At 43.0% G+C, this 14,838-nt stretch overlaps 1 protein-coding gene across 1 annotated transcript in view; it reads right to left on the bottom strand.

The window, feature by feature from the left end:
- The window catches only part of LOC144164091 (venom metalloproteinase antarease-like TtrivMP_A), a 71,379-nt gene extending 57,341 nt beyond the window's left edge, over positions 1-14,038 (bottom strand). Inside the window, exons 1-3 of the mRNA XM_077694654.1 lie at positions 13,875-14,038; positions 12,794-12,883; positions 7,872-7,995 (exon numbers count right to left, since the gene is read on the bottom strand). Coding sequence (XP_077550780.1) covers positions 7,872-7,995; positions 12,794-12,883; positions 13,875-13,889 — 229 coding nt within the window. The 5' untranslated portion in view covers positions 13,890-14,038. The remainder of the gene's footprint in view (positions 1-7,871; positions 7,996-12,793; positions 12,884-13,874) is intronic.
- Positions 14,039-14,838: the final 800 nt, after the last annotated feature.

Raw genomic sequence — 14,838 nt, 5'->3', positions numbered from 1 at the left:
GGCGCCGTCTGCTTTCTCAATGGGGGATTATCCCTGTGGTATGCGATTGGCCAGACAATCCGTCTCGCGTGTGCGCCGTGACGAATTTGCGATGGATGCAGCGTAGAGTCCACAGTGCTGGGCCACCAGACAGAGTGGCGCGTTCTCACGCGCAGCCCGGGATCCTGGCCGCTAATGTCAAAGTGGACCTTACATAGGGGTCTATTTTCGGTCTCGTGCCACAAAAAAGCAGGCATGGCGGCCTGCTCGCAAGCAAGTGCTCAAGCTGGTAGGGCGGGTTTGAAGAAATAAACTTTTGTTTTCAAGTGGGTTCGGTGAAAGCGGAATATTTAGTTCGACGCTCAAACTCCGCGTGCACTCAAAACAAAAGAAACACCAAAAGTATGGGGGCAGGTTCAGACATAGAAGAGGTTGGTACACAGCGCCGCCGACGACGGATAGTCACAGGAAATGGGAGAAATTAGCCACGAAGTTTACCAGCGAAAGCCAATAGGTTACCCTAGACAGGCATGGCCCGAATGAAGTCGCTGAAGCCATGCCAGGGGGTGCAGAATGAGGAGAATCGAAGAGAGCGCGGTTGGTTTTTCCACGTCTTTCACGGCGATTTGCGCGCTTACCGCTTAACGTGCACGTGTAGTGTTTATCTCGGGTGTTCCTGGCACGTAATCGAAATGTCGCGCAGGTTTACTTTCAATCCATGAAGAGTGTTCCAGGGTCCCTTTAACTGAATCCGAAATGCTTCCTTCATTACTTAACCTATATCCTAATAAATCTTGTGGTCCATACGATGCTCCGAATTGCTTTTCTTTAAAGGTATGTAGAATGGGCTTCAGAGTATTTGTTTTCAAGTTAGAAGAGGTGGTTGTGTTTGTTCATGGTCGCTTAGGATGGGAAATTAGCGAAAGTTAAGACGCCACCGAAGTCTGGTAGTAGCTCGCATACCTCAAACTAGACATCCATTTTGTTAACTTGTGCAGCTGGAAACTCTTCGCGCACATAATCCTTAAACACGTAATTGCTTATTTTGAAAAACATGGTTTAAATATTTGAAATCAACATGGCTTTCTAAAAGGCTTATTGGCGGTAGCTTAACTGGCTGAAACTTTACACTATCCAGCTTTGATTCTTGACAACCACGGAGAAATAGACGCCTTATTTCTTGATTTATCGAAAGCGTTCGATCGCGTATCCTATATAAGCTACTTTTTCAATTATACAGATTTTGGGTACTCAATGGTTTTTAAATAGCTTGCTTCATACCTTTCAGGTCATCAACAGTTTGTTCATTTCCTAATCAACCATCAGACATCTTATAAATAACCTCGGCAGGGCCTCAATGCACAGCAGTAGCACCCGTTCCGTTTCTTCTCCGTATCTATGATATTGCTTACAATGATAAAGTTGCAGTCCACATGTTTTCTGACGACGCTATTATTTCTTAAGTAATAACAACAAAGACGATCATATTTCATTTACCGAAGCCCTCTCCAAAATAACGTGCTGGTTCCAGGAATGGCCAATATATGTTAACGCACAAAAAGCCGTTACCATCACAGTGAGTGGAAAAAACTCACCACAAATTACCCCTTATGAGATTCAGCAAACGCAATTAGATAAGGTTCAGGAATATAAATACCGCGCTATAATCATGTCTGCGACTTAAAATGGGATAGACAAGTCGCACTTGCAACCAACACAGATTTTGCTTCGCTATATTCTTTAATTAGCCATTTTGTATGTCCTCACCTAATAGTAAATTGCATGCAAATCGCTTGTATGACCGATCCATGAATATAGTATAATCTGCTGATTCCCCAATACAAAACATCATATTCCTAACCTGTAAAATATTCAGCGGAGTGCGATTTGTTTTATCTATACAGTCGAACACGGATATATCGAACTGCAAGGGGGTCGCGAAATAGTTCGATATATGAAAAATTCGATATAAAAAATATGGGCTCTGAGACGTCACATATGGCGAACGATCACTTACCGATGGGCGCATTCGAGAATGACAACTAATTCCGCACTCACGACGCAACAGGACGCTTTATTTCCGTGAAAAAAAAATCGCTGATATTGGCCTGCTTCTTCGTCCTGGAAATGAAATTAAAGACGCCGGTCTCAATATTCTCGAGGCCGTCCAGGTGCGACAGCCCAGTTCCTTCCATGTCGCCGCAACAACGGGGAATCAAGCTGAACGCAGCGGCCACTTCACCCGCGGAGTACGATCGTGTAGCCGCCTCCTCGTCCGGACGATCTTCACCACTCGAGCTATCGGCCTGGGTTCGTACGACCGCAGCTACAATATCCTCGTCACCGAGGCTCGAAACAGCCTGATCATTGGTGTCAGCGTTCACGAAGTCGTCGGCAGACACTCCAGCTGGAACAGCAGCCGGGAAAAAGGACGACAACTCACGAAACGTGTCGCCCATGCTCTCGTCGTCGTCGTCGCCGTCTTCGCAAGCTTCTGAAAGTTCGGCCGTCACAAAGCCTGCCTTCCGGAAGCAGTTGGCCACGGTATCCTTCTTCACGCCGTTCCAAGCGCTTGTCATCATACGTATGGCTCCCAACAGGTCAACCTTAAGTTCGATGCCCACGCGGAGGTTCATCAAAAGCCTATCGAGGAGTCGGCTCCTGTACCCGACCTTCGCCATGCCCGCGCATTCGTCCACATCCTCCTCAACCTCAATCGGGGGTGCAGCGACCGCCGAAGAGCACCTACCAGCTCCCGCGGCGTTCGATATACCCGATGTCGGGAAAAATACGGTTCGATATAAACGTACGAATTCCTATACTTTTACACAGAATTTTCAAGGGGATAATTTATGAGTTCGATATAGACAATAATTCGATATACCCGTGTTCGATATATCCGTGTTCGACTGTAATATATATAAAAATTATGACTCCCCAACAAAATCACTCAAACTAGCTGAACTATCTGCAATAAATCTACACGCCGAAATTTGACGCCTGAATTTTTTGTTTGATCTAATACATGGCTGCTTAAATTTACCATATAAAAATTAATACTTCATCTGTTAACAGGCATACAAGAACGAAACATGACAAACAGCTTGTAGTGTTCAGTTTCCGCAATAAGTCCTTTAAATACTCTTATTATTAGCGTGATAAGAGAATTGAACCGTCCTCCTAATGGCATTGTAATTAGCTCATCACGTAATAATTTTGCACCTAATTTGTCAAAGACTTTGTTAAATACTCCATTGTGCGTCTTGCATTCATGTTAGAAGTTTGTTACGAACCATTCTAGTAGGTCTCGACAATACATCTAGCAGTGGCACATTTTGTGTTCTAAAGCTTTAAAACTACAGAAATATTTGTAGAACGTCTTGGCGAATTTAATAAAGATCAACGCAGGCATCGATATATGAAAGCTCGAAAAAATCGAGGGTGGCCCCTTTATACTGGTTTTTAAAGTTTAGAAATATTGCCGACCTACAATGCCCTCTTTTGCTATTTAAATTGAGCCTTTCTTTCGACGAAATATAACATTGGCAGCAAGATAAAATGGCGGATGAACAATACTGAAAAAAATTGACCATCCTAGCTTGTGGTCCCGACGTTTCGGTAATTTTCCAGCATGAGTCACGCTTGTATTTTTTATAGGATAAAATTCGTTCAACGAACCATGAAATAAAAAAAGGTAACTCATTTAAAGGTATGAATAGACTCGAGGGAAAAAGTATACGGCAATAGCTCCAATTGTTTGAGGTTTAAAAAGGTAAAAGCTTGGAATTTCGCGATGCGTCCAAATCCCCTTTGACCCTACCCAGCTTTTTGATATTTCCAGAAGCGATGATCTTTTTCCATCTAACTACTTTCAGATATCTCATTCCCTGTTGTGCACAGATATGTGTGTGTGAGTATCTATATATATATATATATATATATATATATATATATATATATATATATATATATATATATATATGCGTGCGTGCGTGCGTGCGCGCGTATGTGCGCGTGTGTAGGTGTGCGTACGTGCGTGCGTGTGCGTGTGTCTGTGCGTGCGTGCGTGCGTGTGTGTGTGCGTGTGCGTGTGCATGTGTGTCGATATTAGTAACGTCGGCGAAATACATATATCCCATCTCTCGTGAAAACACCCCTAACAAGATTCTTGTACGAAAGAATAGACGAGAAAGTGGCTTGTGGATCGTCGTTTGTTTTCTAATAAGTGGACCAATTGTAAAAACTCTTTAAAATTACGCCACTCTGAATAAGAAACCGCATTACCTTGCAGTTTTGTTTACCTTAACTCTTTTGTAGTCGTTTTCTACTGTGGAACTTTCGTTTTCAGTTCACTTACAATTAAATTATTTGAACCAGCGCGCGAGCCGGTTTGGCACGCGCTTTAACAAACCGGAACTGCTCCGGTACAAAATCAATTCACCCGAACCCGAATTTTAAGCAAATCGGGTTATTTTTCGGTTGAATGCCCTGAAATAATCAAACAGTACCGATATTTCACTAGTTCTTTGCAGGTGGAACGAGTTCCTTCGCGAAATTAAAAGAAAACATAAGATAAAGCAGGACCACGTTTTAACATCAGACAAACGAGTCAGCCAGCAACATAAATTACAAAAATTTAACTGAAGCGGATGTAATGTAAATGAGCCCTCCGGGACAATGGCCCTCTCCTAAGAATATTTTTAAGTGTTTAGTGTTCCAGGCAAGTATTTGCTAAGGCTTCTATCTTTGCGAAATTGAAGTCTATGTTCACTGACAAGAGCCAGGCAGTGTGAAAACACGATTAGGATTGTCGTATTAAAGTGATACATTTTAAGTATCTGGGACCTCTACCCTCACTGTAGCACTCATTACTTTCAGCAGTTTTTTTGCTTTCCCATTGGTATCAAATGCTGCAGAAGTAAGCCTTGAATCTTTTTACTCACGGTCTGACAAGAAAAAAAATAATAATGTTACACGACAACAATACATCTACAGTAATTTTCCGGCGCTGTAGCTGGTATGAGCTACTTGATGAGAAATTCTTAACCGCAAGCAGCCCGGAAGACAGAGAGGAGAACGAACCTCTTTTCGGACCCACCCTGCTGGATTCTCCTGTCAAACCTACGCGCGTCTTTACCACAGCTTCGTCTGCAGTTTCTTTTCCTGATACAACCTGATTTTCTTGCAATTGTCGTTTTTACTTCGTACTTTTTCACTCTAATATTTCTGTAAACCTGTGCTACTAATGCATTGTAATATTTAAATTGTTTTTTTCTTTTCCCCCAAAACCTGAATAGTTTCTTTCGGTAAAGCACCCATTTCCGGGCCAGTTGGTGAAAGCCATTTAATTGGTACCACCACCACCACGGGAGGCTCGCATTCTACGTTGTCTGGTGTGCCCCTGAAAGTCTTGTGAATAAACCCTGCTTCCAACCCTTAGTCCCCTGATCATCACTGCAACAGTGAGCGGCTCGGATGGATCGGTGAGTCCAATGAGCGAACATTCGGAATGATGGCCCGTGACAATTGTAAAAGGACGTACGTAGATATAAGGGCGAAACTTATGCGCAGCGAAGATAAAAGAAAAACAATTCTGCTGAGTAACTTTAAGATTTATTTCGGATTTGCTATGTGGGCGTCCGGCATACACGATTGCGTGTTGATCCCCATGATGCCTCTGCTCAAGCAGTGCTCTGGTTCTGACGCCGCTGGCATCCGTGCGGAAGCCCTCAGGTCGAAGATCGTGTGGAAGACCGTGTAGAAGCAGTCATCGAAATGGCGAAGTATTGGCTTAGATGTCGGATGAAATTTCAGTTGGGAAACAGAGGCCTCGGTTTGGAGTGAAAGGAACATTTTTGCCTGGCGGGTAAAACAATGGAGCAGACAGCTCCCCAAATGTAGGCCAAACGAACCAAAGTAGGAGCATAGAAACAAGAAGCTTCGCAGGTCGTACACGGACTGCGGCTGCTGGAAATGACTGGCGGCTGCAATCGTTTGTGGATGAGGTCTCACCCCACCTTTGTCGACTAGGTGTCCAAAGACACTTTGTCCGTGAACATGAACCGTCTCGCGCTCGCCGATGCGGCATTTCCTTGAATTTAGCGCAAGACCGACATCTTCCATGCAACATCTTCCATGCAATAGGACCCATAATGGTGACGAATAAGTTGTGTATTGTGGTAGAACATACATGTTGTAGTATAGTGAAAATACAAGCTTGGTGTAGATGTATACAATGGGGATATGAATGAATTAGGGTCGATGTTTGGAATGAAAAAATAGTGGTGTCAAATGTGAGATTTATTGAAGTGTTTGATTTTGGTGCTGGTAGAGCATACTGTATGAGTAGGGTGGTGTAAGTGTATGAACTGTCGATGTAAAAGAAGTCGTGGCCAAGTGCGGGTTGAGGAGCTAGTGGAGGAAAACAAAATTTGGTGCGGATTGGGAAACAGTGTTGTCGAATAAGACAACATTTAAGTGCCAGATTGCAGCGATGTGTCAGAGAAGAGTTGGAGTGTCTCGGGGCTCGAGAAAGTGGTGTATTGGTGATAGAATGGGAGCGGGGGTGAACCAAGTGTGTGTGTTCCGTAGACATGACTGAACTACAGCGAAGTGTGAAAATAGTGACGGTAAGGTGTAGTGTGAAGATAAAAGTGCGACAGGAGAAGTGAGCAGTAGTTGTGAACAGTGGACTCGTGAGAATTGAGTAGGGGTTGTGGAACAAGAGGACCTCGGCGGACAAGATGAAGCAGTTTTTTTGAGAAAAATTCCTTAGAGCGGAGGGTAGTTGTCATGTGTGAGGTCACCCCCGGAGAGAGGATGCACCATAAACACCCAAAAAAGTGAAAAAAAAAGAACAAAGGAACGGAAATTTGAAGTGCACGCCAGGAGCGCACCAATGAGCGAACGCAGCGCCGAAACACAGAGACATCATGGGCAAATATGGCAGCGCAGAGGTCATGCAATCACAAAAAGCCGCAAGGAGCCAATGAGAGTGCGCCACGAGAGAGCCCAGAGGGGATCAAAGAGGGCCGCACAAAGAGAGGGCGAAGACAAGAAACCAGGAGGTGGTAGGAGCACGTGCGCTTCAAGGAACAAACAAGGGGGACGCGGCCAGGCCACCGACCATGCCATCCGAGCCTGGGGACGGGCCTATTTCGCATCGGCATCGTCATCTTAGGTGCACCACGAACGTCTTCGTGGCCCAAGCGGCATCTGTCGGGCACCAGAGGCCAACGTCCAAAGTTACTTAGAAGCTGTTCTGCATATCTTCTTCGCGGGTTACTATAGGGTGACATTTAGCTCCAAAGTTTGTGGTGGAGTGTGGATTTTATAGTTCTTTCATGACAAACGCCGGTGTGGCAATGCACTATCAGCTCGTTTATGCTATGGCCAGGTTACTTTTTAAAGTCCAATTTAGGTATGCAAAGTTTGTTTGCCAGATATTTAACTTTTGCATTCTACCCTTCAAGTGCATGGTGTATAATAAACAAGTCATGATCCGTCCGGCTGAATCGGTTTCTATTGCAAACTTGGGATTAAGGACAATGTTATCTAATCTCTCAGAAGCGAACTTTAAACTGGGGCCATTTTTCCGTGTTCAATACAAAGCAGACATGGCTCTGAAATAGCAAGCTATTATTTTACCTTGAGTATGGAGAGGAGTGCATTCTGTAAACAATCTAGAACATTGGTTCAATATATTCTAATTGCAGAGTACACAGCAATAAGAAACACTGTCAATCGCATAAGAGTCTAGTTTGGGGGAGGTTCAATCGCGACACCCTTTGGACCTTCGCTCCCCTTATTAAGGTTTATCACGCCTTCTCAATATACCAGGCGTAAAATTGTGCCTCCAGAGTCCGCATCCGCCCTCTCACAACAACTCTTACCTCTGCCACCACTCTGAGCCGAGTCGTCATGATACTCGTAGACAAGATGTGGTACCTTCCCTTCGGGTGTCCGTTCTTGCTCTCTCAGCGGCTTTATGCGAAGCGTTGGTGATATAATCCCCTCCTGAAAGGTAGGAATATACTTCCCTCGTTGTCATCGTGCACTCTACTAATCCACAAAGGCATGCGGTGTTTATAATAAGAAATATCTTGAAAACTTTCACCCCAAACCCGTACACCCGATTAAAAAAAATTGGACTTCATTTCGTAAATCTCAAAAAAGCAGAGCATCGGTCTTAATCAAAAATGGTAAATTTAACAGAACTGACACGAAATTGGTTTGTTACATTTTTTCGCTGCTATCGGAGGCTAACAGCCCAGTAATAAGAGAATGACACATTAGATAATCGAACGCAGTCTAGTAATGTTTAACTGGTGGGGTTCAAGTTGCACCAAAGCGCATTTCAAGAAAGCCAGCTTTACACAAAGAGTTTTGGGCAACGATGATGATGATAGGCGAGGGAACATCAAGCGCCTCGGGTACGAAACGCTTCCCGCGTCGAAATCAAACCAGGGGTCTTCGCGTTATGTAGCCGACGTCTGTCCGATTTCACCATTCCGACAAGGTGGAAGCAGCTTGGAATGTTACATTTAGCTTCGACTGTGGTTGCACGGGAGAACGCTTCATGTCTCAACCATATTATTTGTTATGTAAAAGGGGCTTGAATTTTTACTACCTCTTGTATTCGTGTCAGTTTTGGTCTTGACGAAACGAACACCGATGCGGTCGCGATGACCTAACGGCGCTCTTGGCGTCGCTAGCTGTTGCAGCCGGTACGGACGCGCGCGCTATAGTGAGCGAGCATGTCCAGACAGCCCGTGGTCTCACGAGCCCAGGCAGCATGGCATCAGTCCCAAAACTGTCTCGGGAAACAGAAGGCGGAGATTTTCGCATCAACACCCGACAGCGTCTTGGCTACGGCACGGGAGCCCTGATATCGGTAGTTTATGGCTATGCTGTTGTGTCAGAGGCGCATAACGAGGGCTTCTATACGGCATGCCGATGCGGATTGCGAAAAAGTATCCGCCTTGGGTTTTTAGTGCATTCGGAGAAGAAAATTTATTTAAAATATTATTCTAAAGACTTTTATTGTTGAACCATCATGGAATATATTTCCATATACAAAGGAACCTTTTAAGATAGCCAGCTTTCAAATTTCCTGGAGTACTCCTTTAAGGAACATTGAGGTAACAACGTGGAATAGTGCCCAAAGCTACGGCGAACACCACTCCGTACCCACTCTGAACACAGGCAAAATGTCAAAAATTCTCCTGCTACAATATCAAATGCCTGTATCATGACCTTATAGACTACGCCTTAGTTAGAAGCCATGTGCCATAGACATGAATAATAGATCTAGGGTGGTTTCCACAATGAAGACAAAATTGCAATGATGAGCTGGTTCACGTCACGTTAGAGCCTTAGCCTAGATTTACAGTGTAGTTGTCAGTAAATATCCAATTTTTAAGTGAGTGCCTGATATTATGTTATGTTCTCCCAGCTAATACGACTCGTTTAAACAGCCCCAGTTACCAATAAAGCAAAAGTGCATCTGGAGAAGGTCTTCTTAGAAGGTCTCATTTGGAATAAATTAGATGCGATTTTCACCAACATTCTGAGACCGGTTGTTTGGTCAAGCTGAGGATCGACTCCTTTTGGAAACATCGTTTGTTGTCTAGGAGCAATAAACTTATGTCGCTGCCCTCGAGTGTTAGACGCATGAACGTAGCTGTATAAGGTTGCACTTGCGCAACAGTTCGTGTTCAGTGATCGCGTCACCGTCGCAAAACACGCTGCGTTGGAGAAAAGTCACGCCTTGTAAATCATCGCCCACAGATTCGCGTTGCCTTTCTGGTGATATCCTGCGCATGGTTTTATTTTCCACAATTGCCCTTTTGCCAATATTGGCTATCTTGGAAGAAAATGGATGCAATAACATCGCTGCCACATTAAATGCTGTAAATATATCTGCCGCAAATTGTACTCAGATGTGACCCATGACTCGAATTACTTTCGCAGCAGCTCACCTGCTAATTTTAATGCTCACAGAGGGGCGAAATAACTACTCGAAAATTGGCGCCACCCCTATTTCTCACATTTATACACAACTGCTACAATGCACATGTTATCTATATACAATAAGGATTACATTGGCGAATAAATAACAGACCAAGTTACCTGCTTTGATATAATACCTTTGTTGAACAAAAATAACATCCGATTTTCAGTTCATCGTAACAAATTATTTCGAGAGTTCCGAACCAACGATGGAACACACACTACAATTTTTTGCTGCTTGAATCTTGAATTCCCTATCTCCTGAATGCAATGGTACCCCAACCAGCACTTTTAATAGGTGTGTGAAAACCTTCACTTGGTGCACCTTTCTTAATTCTACTCTGATGTCAGTTTCTTTCCCCTCTCAATTTGAGATTCCCTACTTTTTTCTAACTGTACGAGAAAAAATGTCTACCGCATAAGTTTCTGAAGTACTTACTGCACATATCCCGAACATTTTTTTGGATCATACTACCAAATTAGAACTGTTTATAACGAATTTCTTTCTGTCTGTTATGTTTTACTCATTCTATATACTGCCTTATGAAATATAGTAATCCCATGTTAGTTCGAAGTCATAAACTGCGGTGACAGAATACGTGGAGTTTTGAGTGGGGCCCGGTCTGCGGCCAGGTCACTGATATATGAGCTAGTGCTGGTAAAAAACGCTCAACTGCACATGCGCGCTTTAGAAATAAAGAAAAAGTAATCCGCAAGAAAACAAATTTTATCAATGTGGAAGAAAGATCTGCGTGGGACTAGCTGTTTTGCGTTCACCCTTTGCCCCACAAAGGCGTTCTCGAGATGCGCAACGCATTCTATCAATCGTAGATCGCCATCGCTACATTCTACCTTTTTGCGAAGCAGGCGAGGCGTGTTTCTGGTTTGCGCCGCTGCAGGCACTTCTCAAGGCTTCTCGCCATCCGCATTAAAAACTGCGTCGTCCACAGCTATGTCAAAGATGTAAGCGTAGGACAGCCTTCTTATGACGGGGAGATCTGCTTCATACACACCGTACTCTCCGAAAATGCGTCGTTCACGACCTCGTTCTCCGCGCATTGGGAGCTGAGCATTCGAACGAGACCTTATCGGCTGGCTGCGGCGTGCATTTGCATGTGTCACCTCTTTAAATTTTCATATACCTATCGTCCCCCGAAGGAACATTTCGAAATAAAAGGGGACAAAGTACACAACAGATGTGGCAGATAAATACACGCCAAGAAAGAGTATCGACTTAACCAATATTTTGACATAACAGAGTAGGAGTTAACGAGGGATTATTGTGTATCTTTTGGGGTGTTGAGGGATACGTCCCCCTGTCGGAGTTCTTTATGGGATCTCCTTCTGTAATATTCCGTTTTTTTAAAATGCATCAAGCTACGCATTATAACAATGCAAACGTCAATGGGAAGACTACGCAAGGCTTTTCTGATGGAGCCGAAGAGCAAAAACCCCTGCGTATAAGAGATTTCGGCGCACGTTAAAGATCCCCAGGTGGTCAAATTTATTCCGGAGCCCTCCACTACGGCGCGCCTCATCGCCTGCGCTGCGTCGGTGCATTAAACCCTACAATCAATCAATCGAGAATACCCAAGGACCAATATTGGTAAACTATAAATAATTCTAAGTAAAGCCAGAAGATTTGTCCATATCTGCTGTAGTCGACAATCGTCTGTACCTTTGCTTTCGAATAAATGAGCACTGGATGCATTCCAAACGAGACGCCAGCGTGAACGGCTGATGTTTTTTTTACCCTGATAGGATAGACATAGACAAGAATAATTTGGCGCTAAACACGGTTGCAACACTAAAAAAAGAAAACATTTCAGCTGTACCGAGGACACGTTTGAAAACGTTTCCCCAGAACTCGCGGATGGAGTTGACTCCAACCCTAAGTAATTGATTGCAGCATACTGGAGTGTCATTGTAAGAATATTTGTTTGTATAATCATTGCATTTGCTTGCATAAGAGTATTTGTTTTGCATATGCAGCGTACAAATCCGTTGATTTTTTTTTTATTTGCGATAGAATGCCCGCTTGCATGAAAAACCTATTTACAGGTAGAAATGCGTTCGTAGTAGTGTGACCGTAGCAATTCACATGTAATTTTAAACCAATATTATCGCTCTGCTTTGCTGTTTTTTTTTGTTGAAACTCTAGCTATGTTCCTTTTTTTGAGGTCTACGAATTTAATTGTACCTTTCAGTGTAAAATTTCTCTGCTCCTGTTTTTCCCAATGATGTCTTCCATATTATTAACCAAGCTATCAGTGTACGTCTCGCATAGGATCACGTGACTTGCTTTTGTTGGTTCGACGGATTGTTTTACAGATACTGATAATACCGTCTGTTCATTTTGTGGATTTTCGCACATTCCTTTATTTTTGCTCCCCGTTATTCTGATTGCCTGGTGGACGTTGTTCCTATCTGCCCATGTATGGTGTTTCTTTTCACGCATTTTTTTTATTTGCCTGCTCCTAATACCCAAAGCATTTTTTTAATTCTGCCTGTACCCATGAAATGTAAAATAAAGTCGGTGTAGGGGCGTTAGTGGCAGCGTCGCAGCTCTTCAACCGATGTGACTGTGGAGCGTTTATTATGTACAGATAGTGTGTCTGTATGGATGGTGGGTGATATCTGTATGAATGGTGGGTGATAATTCAGAATAGTACAGACATTTCTTTTTAATCCAAGCATAGAAGCCAGATTTTAGAAGTAGGCCCCACAATGTCGTCTAGCTTTGTATATTCTGTTTCAACCAATAAAACATCATGTTGAACACGCGTAGCGCAGAGTGACCTACCACTACTAAGCCGTTTTCTTCTGAAATCATCACTGAAGCCAGGGACCTGGCGTCGTGGTAGAGTTCCTCTTCCAGTGCTTTGCCGTCAAGCTGCAGAAGAAAAAACGTAGAAATGCAGCTGCAACCCTTTTATGCTCACAAGGAATTGTGGTCCGAAATCTCTGAAATCAAGCTCCTCTGGACGCTTTTACACAATTCAGAGGAAGGGTTTTTGTTCTCCTTACGCATATTATTCCTTTTTTAAAACATTTGTTTTTATATTTATATATAAATACCCTAAGGGTTGAGAATCTACCTGCATTTATTTCACTCGTCTTTTGGTAATGACACTGAATATAGCATCCAGATGACTAGTAGGATTTGGGAGAAATTAATTACTATCCTTGAGCAAGCATGGTGCTATTTCGATACCGCCGAAGACTACTTATTGAGAGCGGAGGGGAATTCGGTAACGTTTGCAATTTTACTGTGAAGTATTTTTAAGAAGCAAATTAAACTTATGGTGATGGTATACATAGTTCGATGACTCAGCGGCTAGTCCTATAGGTGTTTTCATAAACAGATTTCAAAAATTTTGAGTTACAGCAGCTTTCCACTGATTTTTGGATAATGTTAGATTCGCCGAAAAGCGCTTGTGTTGAGGTAGAAATGTTTACGCTGAACAAAAATGTACAAGAACATAGCCGCAATCAGCTTCGCTAGAAAACTCCAATTTATTTCTGTGCGAAATTGTTGATGCACCTTTAAAATATCAATTGACTTTCTTAAGACACCTCTGAATCGCATTGCCCTAGGCTTGCTCTAAACGGTGTATCAGCACCAGCTGCGGCGTGTGACTTCGATACACTTGCAAAATTACTTTAAGATGTTGCCTAAGTGAAATTCTAAACATCGGTGCTGAACGGACCCTTACCGTGAGCTGATATGGGCTTGAGCTAAGTAAATATTCATTCCTCCTGCGAAGTTGTGTTATGCAAAGAATTGAAACAAAATGTGGATCCCAGTAACCGATGCAAAAAGTCTAGTAAAGGTAAACGGCTAAGAGACAACAAAATAAAAAAGTGAATGTTGGTATCCTTACGTATCTGTGCTCCATCACAGGCCCTTGGTATGTTCGCAGCAGAAATTCTTCTCCCACAACTGAACTTTTTTCGAGGCTAAGCTCTATGTATTGATTTATTTTAAGTAGCTTTAAACCATTTTGCTCTCGACTTTGAACAAGCTCAGGGAAAACAACGGCTTCTTTTTCAGGTTCTGTTAGGAGGAAAAACATTGCGGAACAGCGAGCATTAATATTTATTGATCCATAGTGCGATATTAGCAGAAGGCATTACAAAACGAAGCTTCCCAAATTCGCCGTTGCCCACACGCAAATATACACAGAAAAAGAAGAAAGGGGAAAATAAATTGTGGAGAAGATTGGGTTTCCACACATTAAAACCCTGGGCCATAAAAATAAGGCAGTTTTTCCAATGAGTTTCTGCGCTTTGCGGTCGCACATTGTCTGGACTGTCAATCAGCGTAATCTCCTGATCTATACGCAGTAAAAAGTGCTACCTTTGAGGGTTTTACGCGCTATGCTACACCGCAGCGCCCCGACGTGTTGCATTGGAGAGCTGGGGATTAATACCTAACAACGACCAATCTCAGAAATGCGCAAATTACTTCTACACCAGCGTTTCTTGTTTCTCTATTCCGATAAATAGATGGCTTCATTCATTCATTCATTCATTCATTCATTCATTCATTCATTCATTCATTCATTCATTCATGCCTACTTGATTCATTCTTTAACAAATAAAGTTAGGGCTAAAGACTACAACCGCCAAAAGTATAGATCTTAGATTACTAGCAATATCCCAATTAGTTGTAACGGCTTGTGCGTTCTCGTTTTTTCGTAGTAAGTTTATTACAGCTTTTGAGCGTATAGCCCCGACACTAAGGTTATGACCTTTAAAGAAGTTTTAGGAGCCTCGTAAATTGGAGTTCGGCATTCACGTTATGTTAAAACACTGCCGTAATGTGCTAATGCTGCAATTTTCCAT

The sequence above is a fragment of the Haemaphysalis longicornis genome, unplaced genomic scaffold, assembly GCF_048455015.1.
Source record: "Haemaphysalis longicornis isolate Haplotype H1 unplaced genomic scaffold, Haemaphysalis longicornis Haplotype H1 scaffold_13, whole genome shotgun sequence".
Classification (NCBI taxonomy): domain Eukaryota; kingdom Metazoa; phylum Arthropoda; class Arachnida; order Ixodida; family Ixodidae; genus Haemaphysalis; species Haemaphysalis longicornis.
The sequence above is the reverse complement of the archived record's forward strand: the minus strand, read 5'-3'. Positions and strand labels throughout refer to the sequence as shown.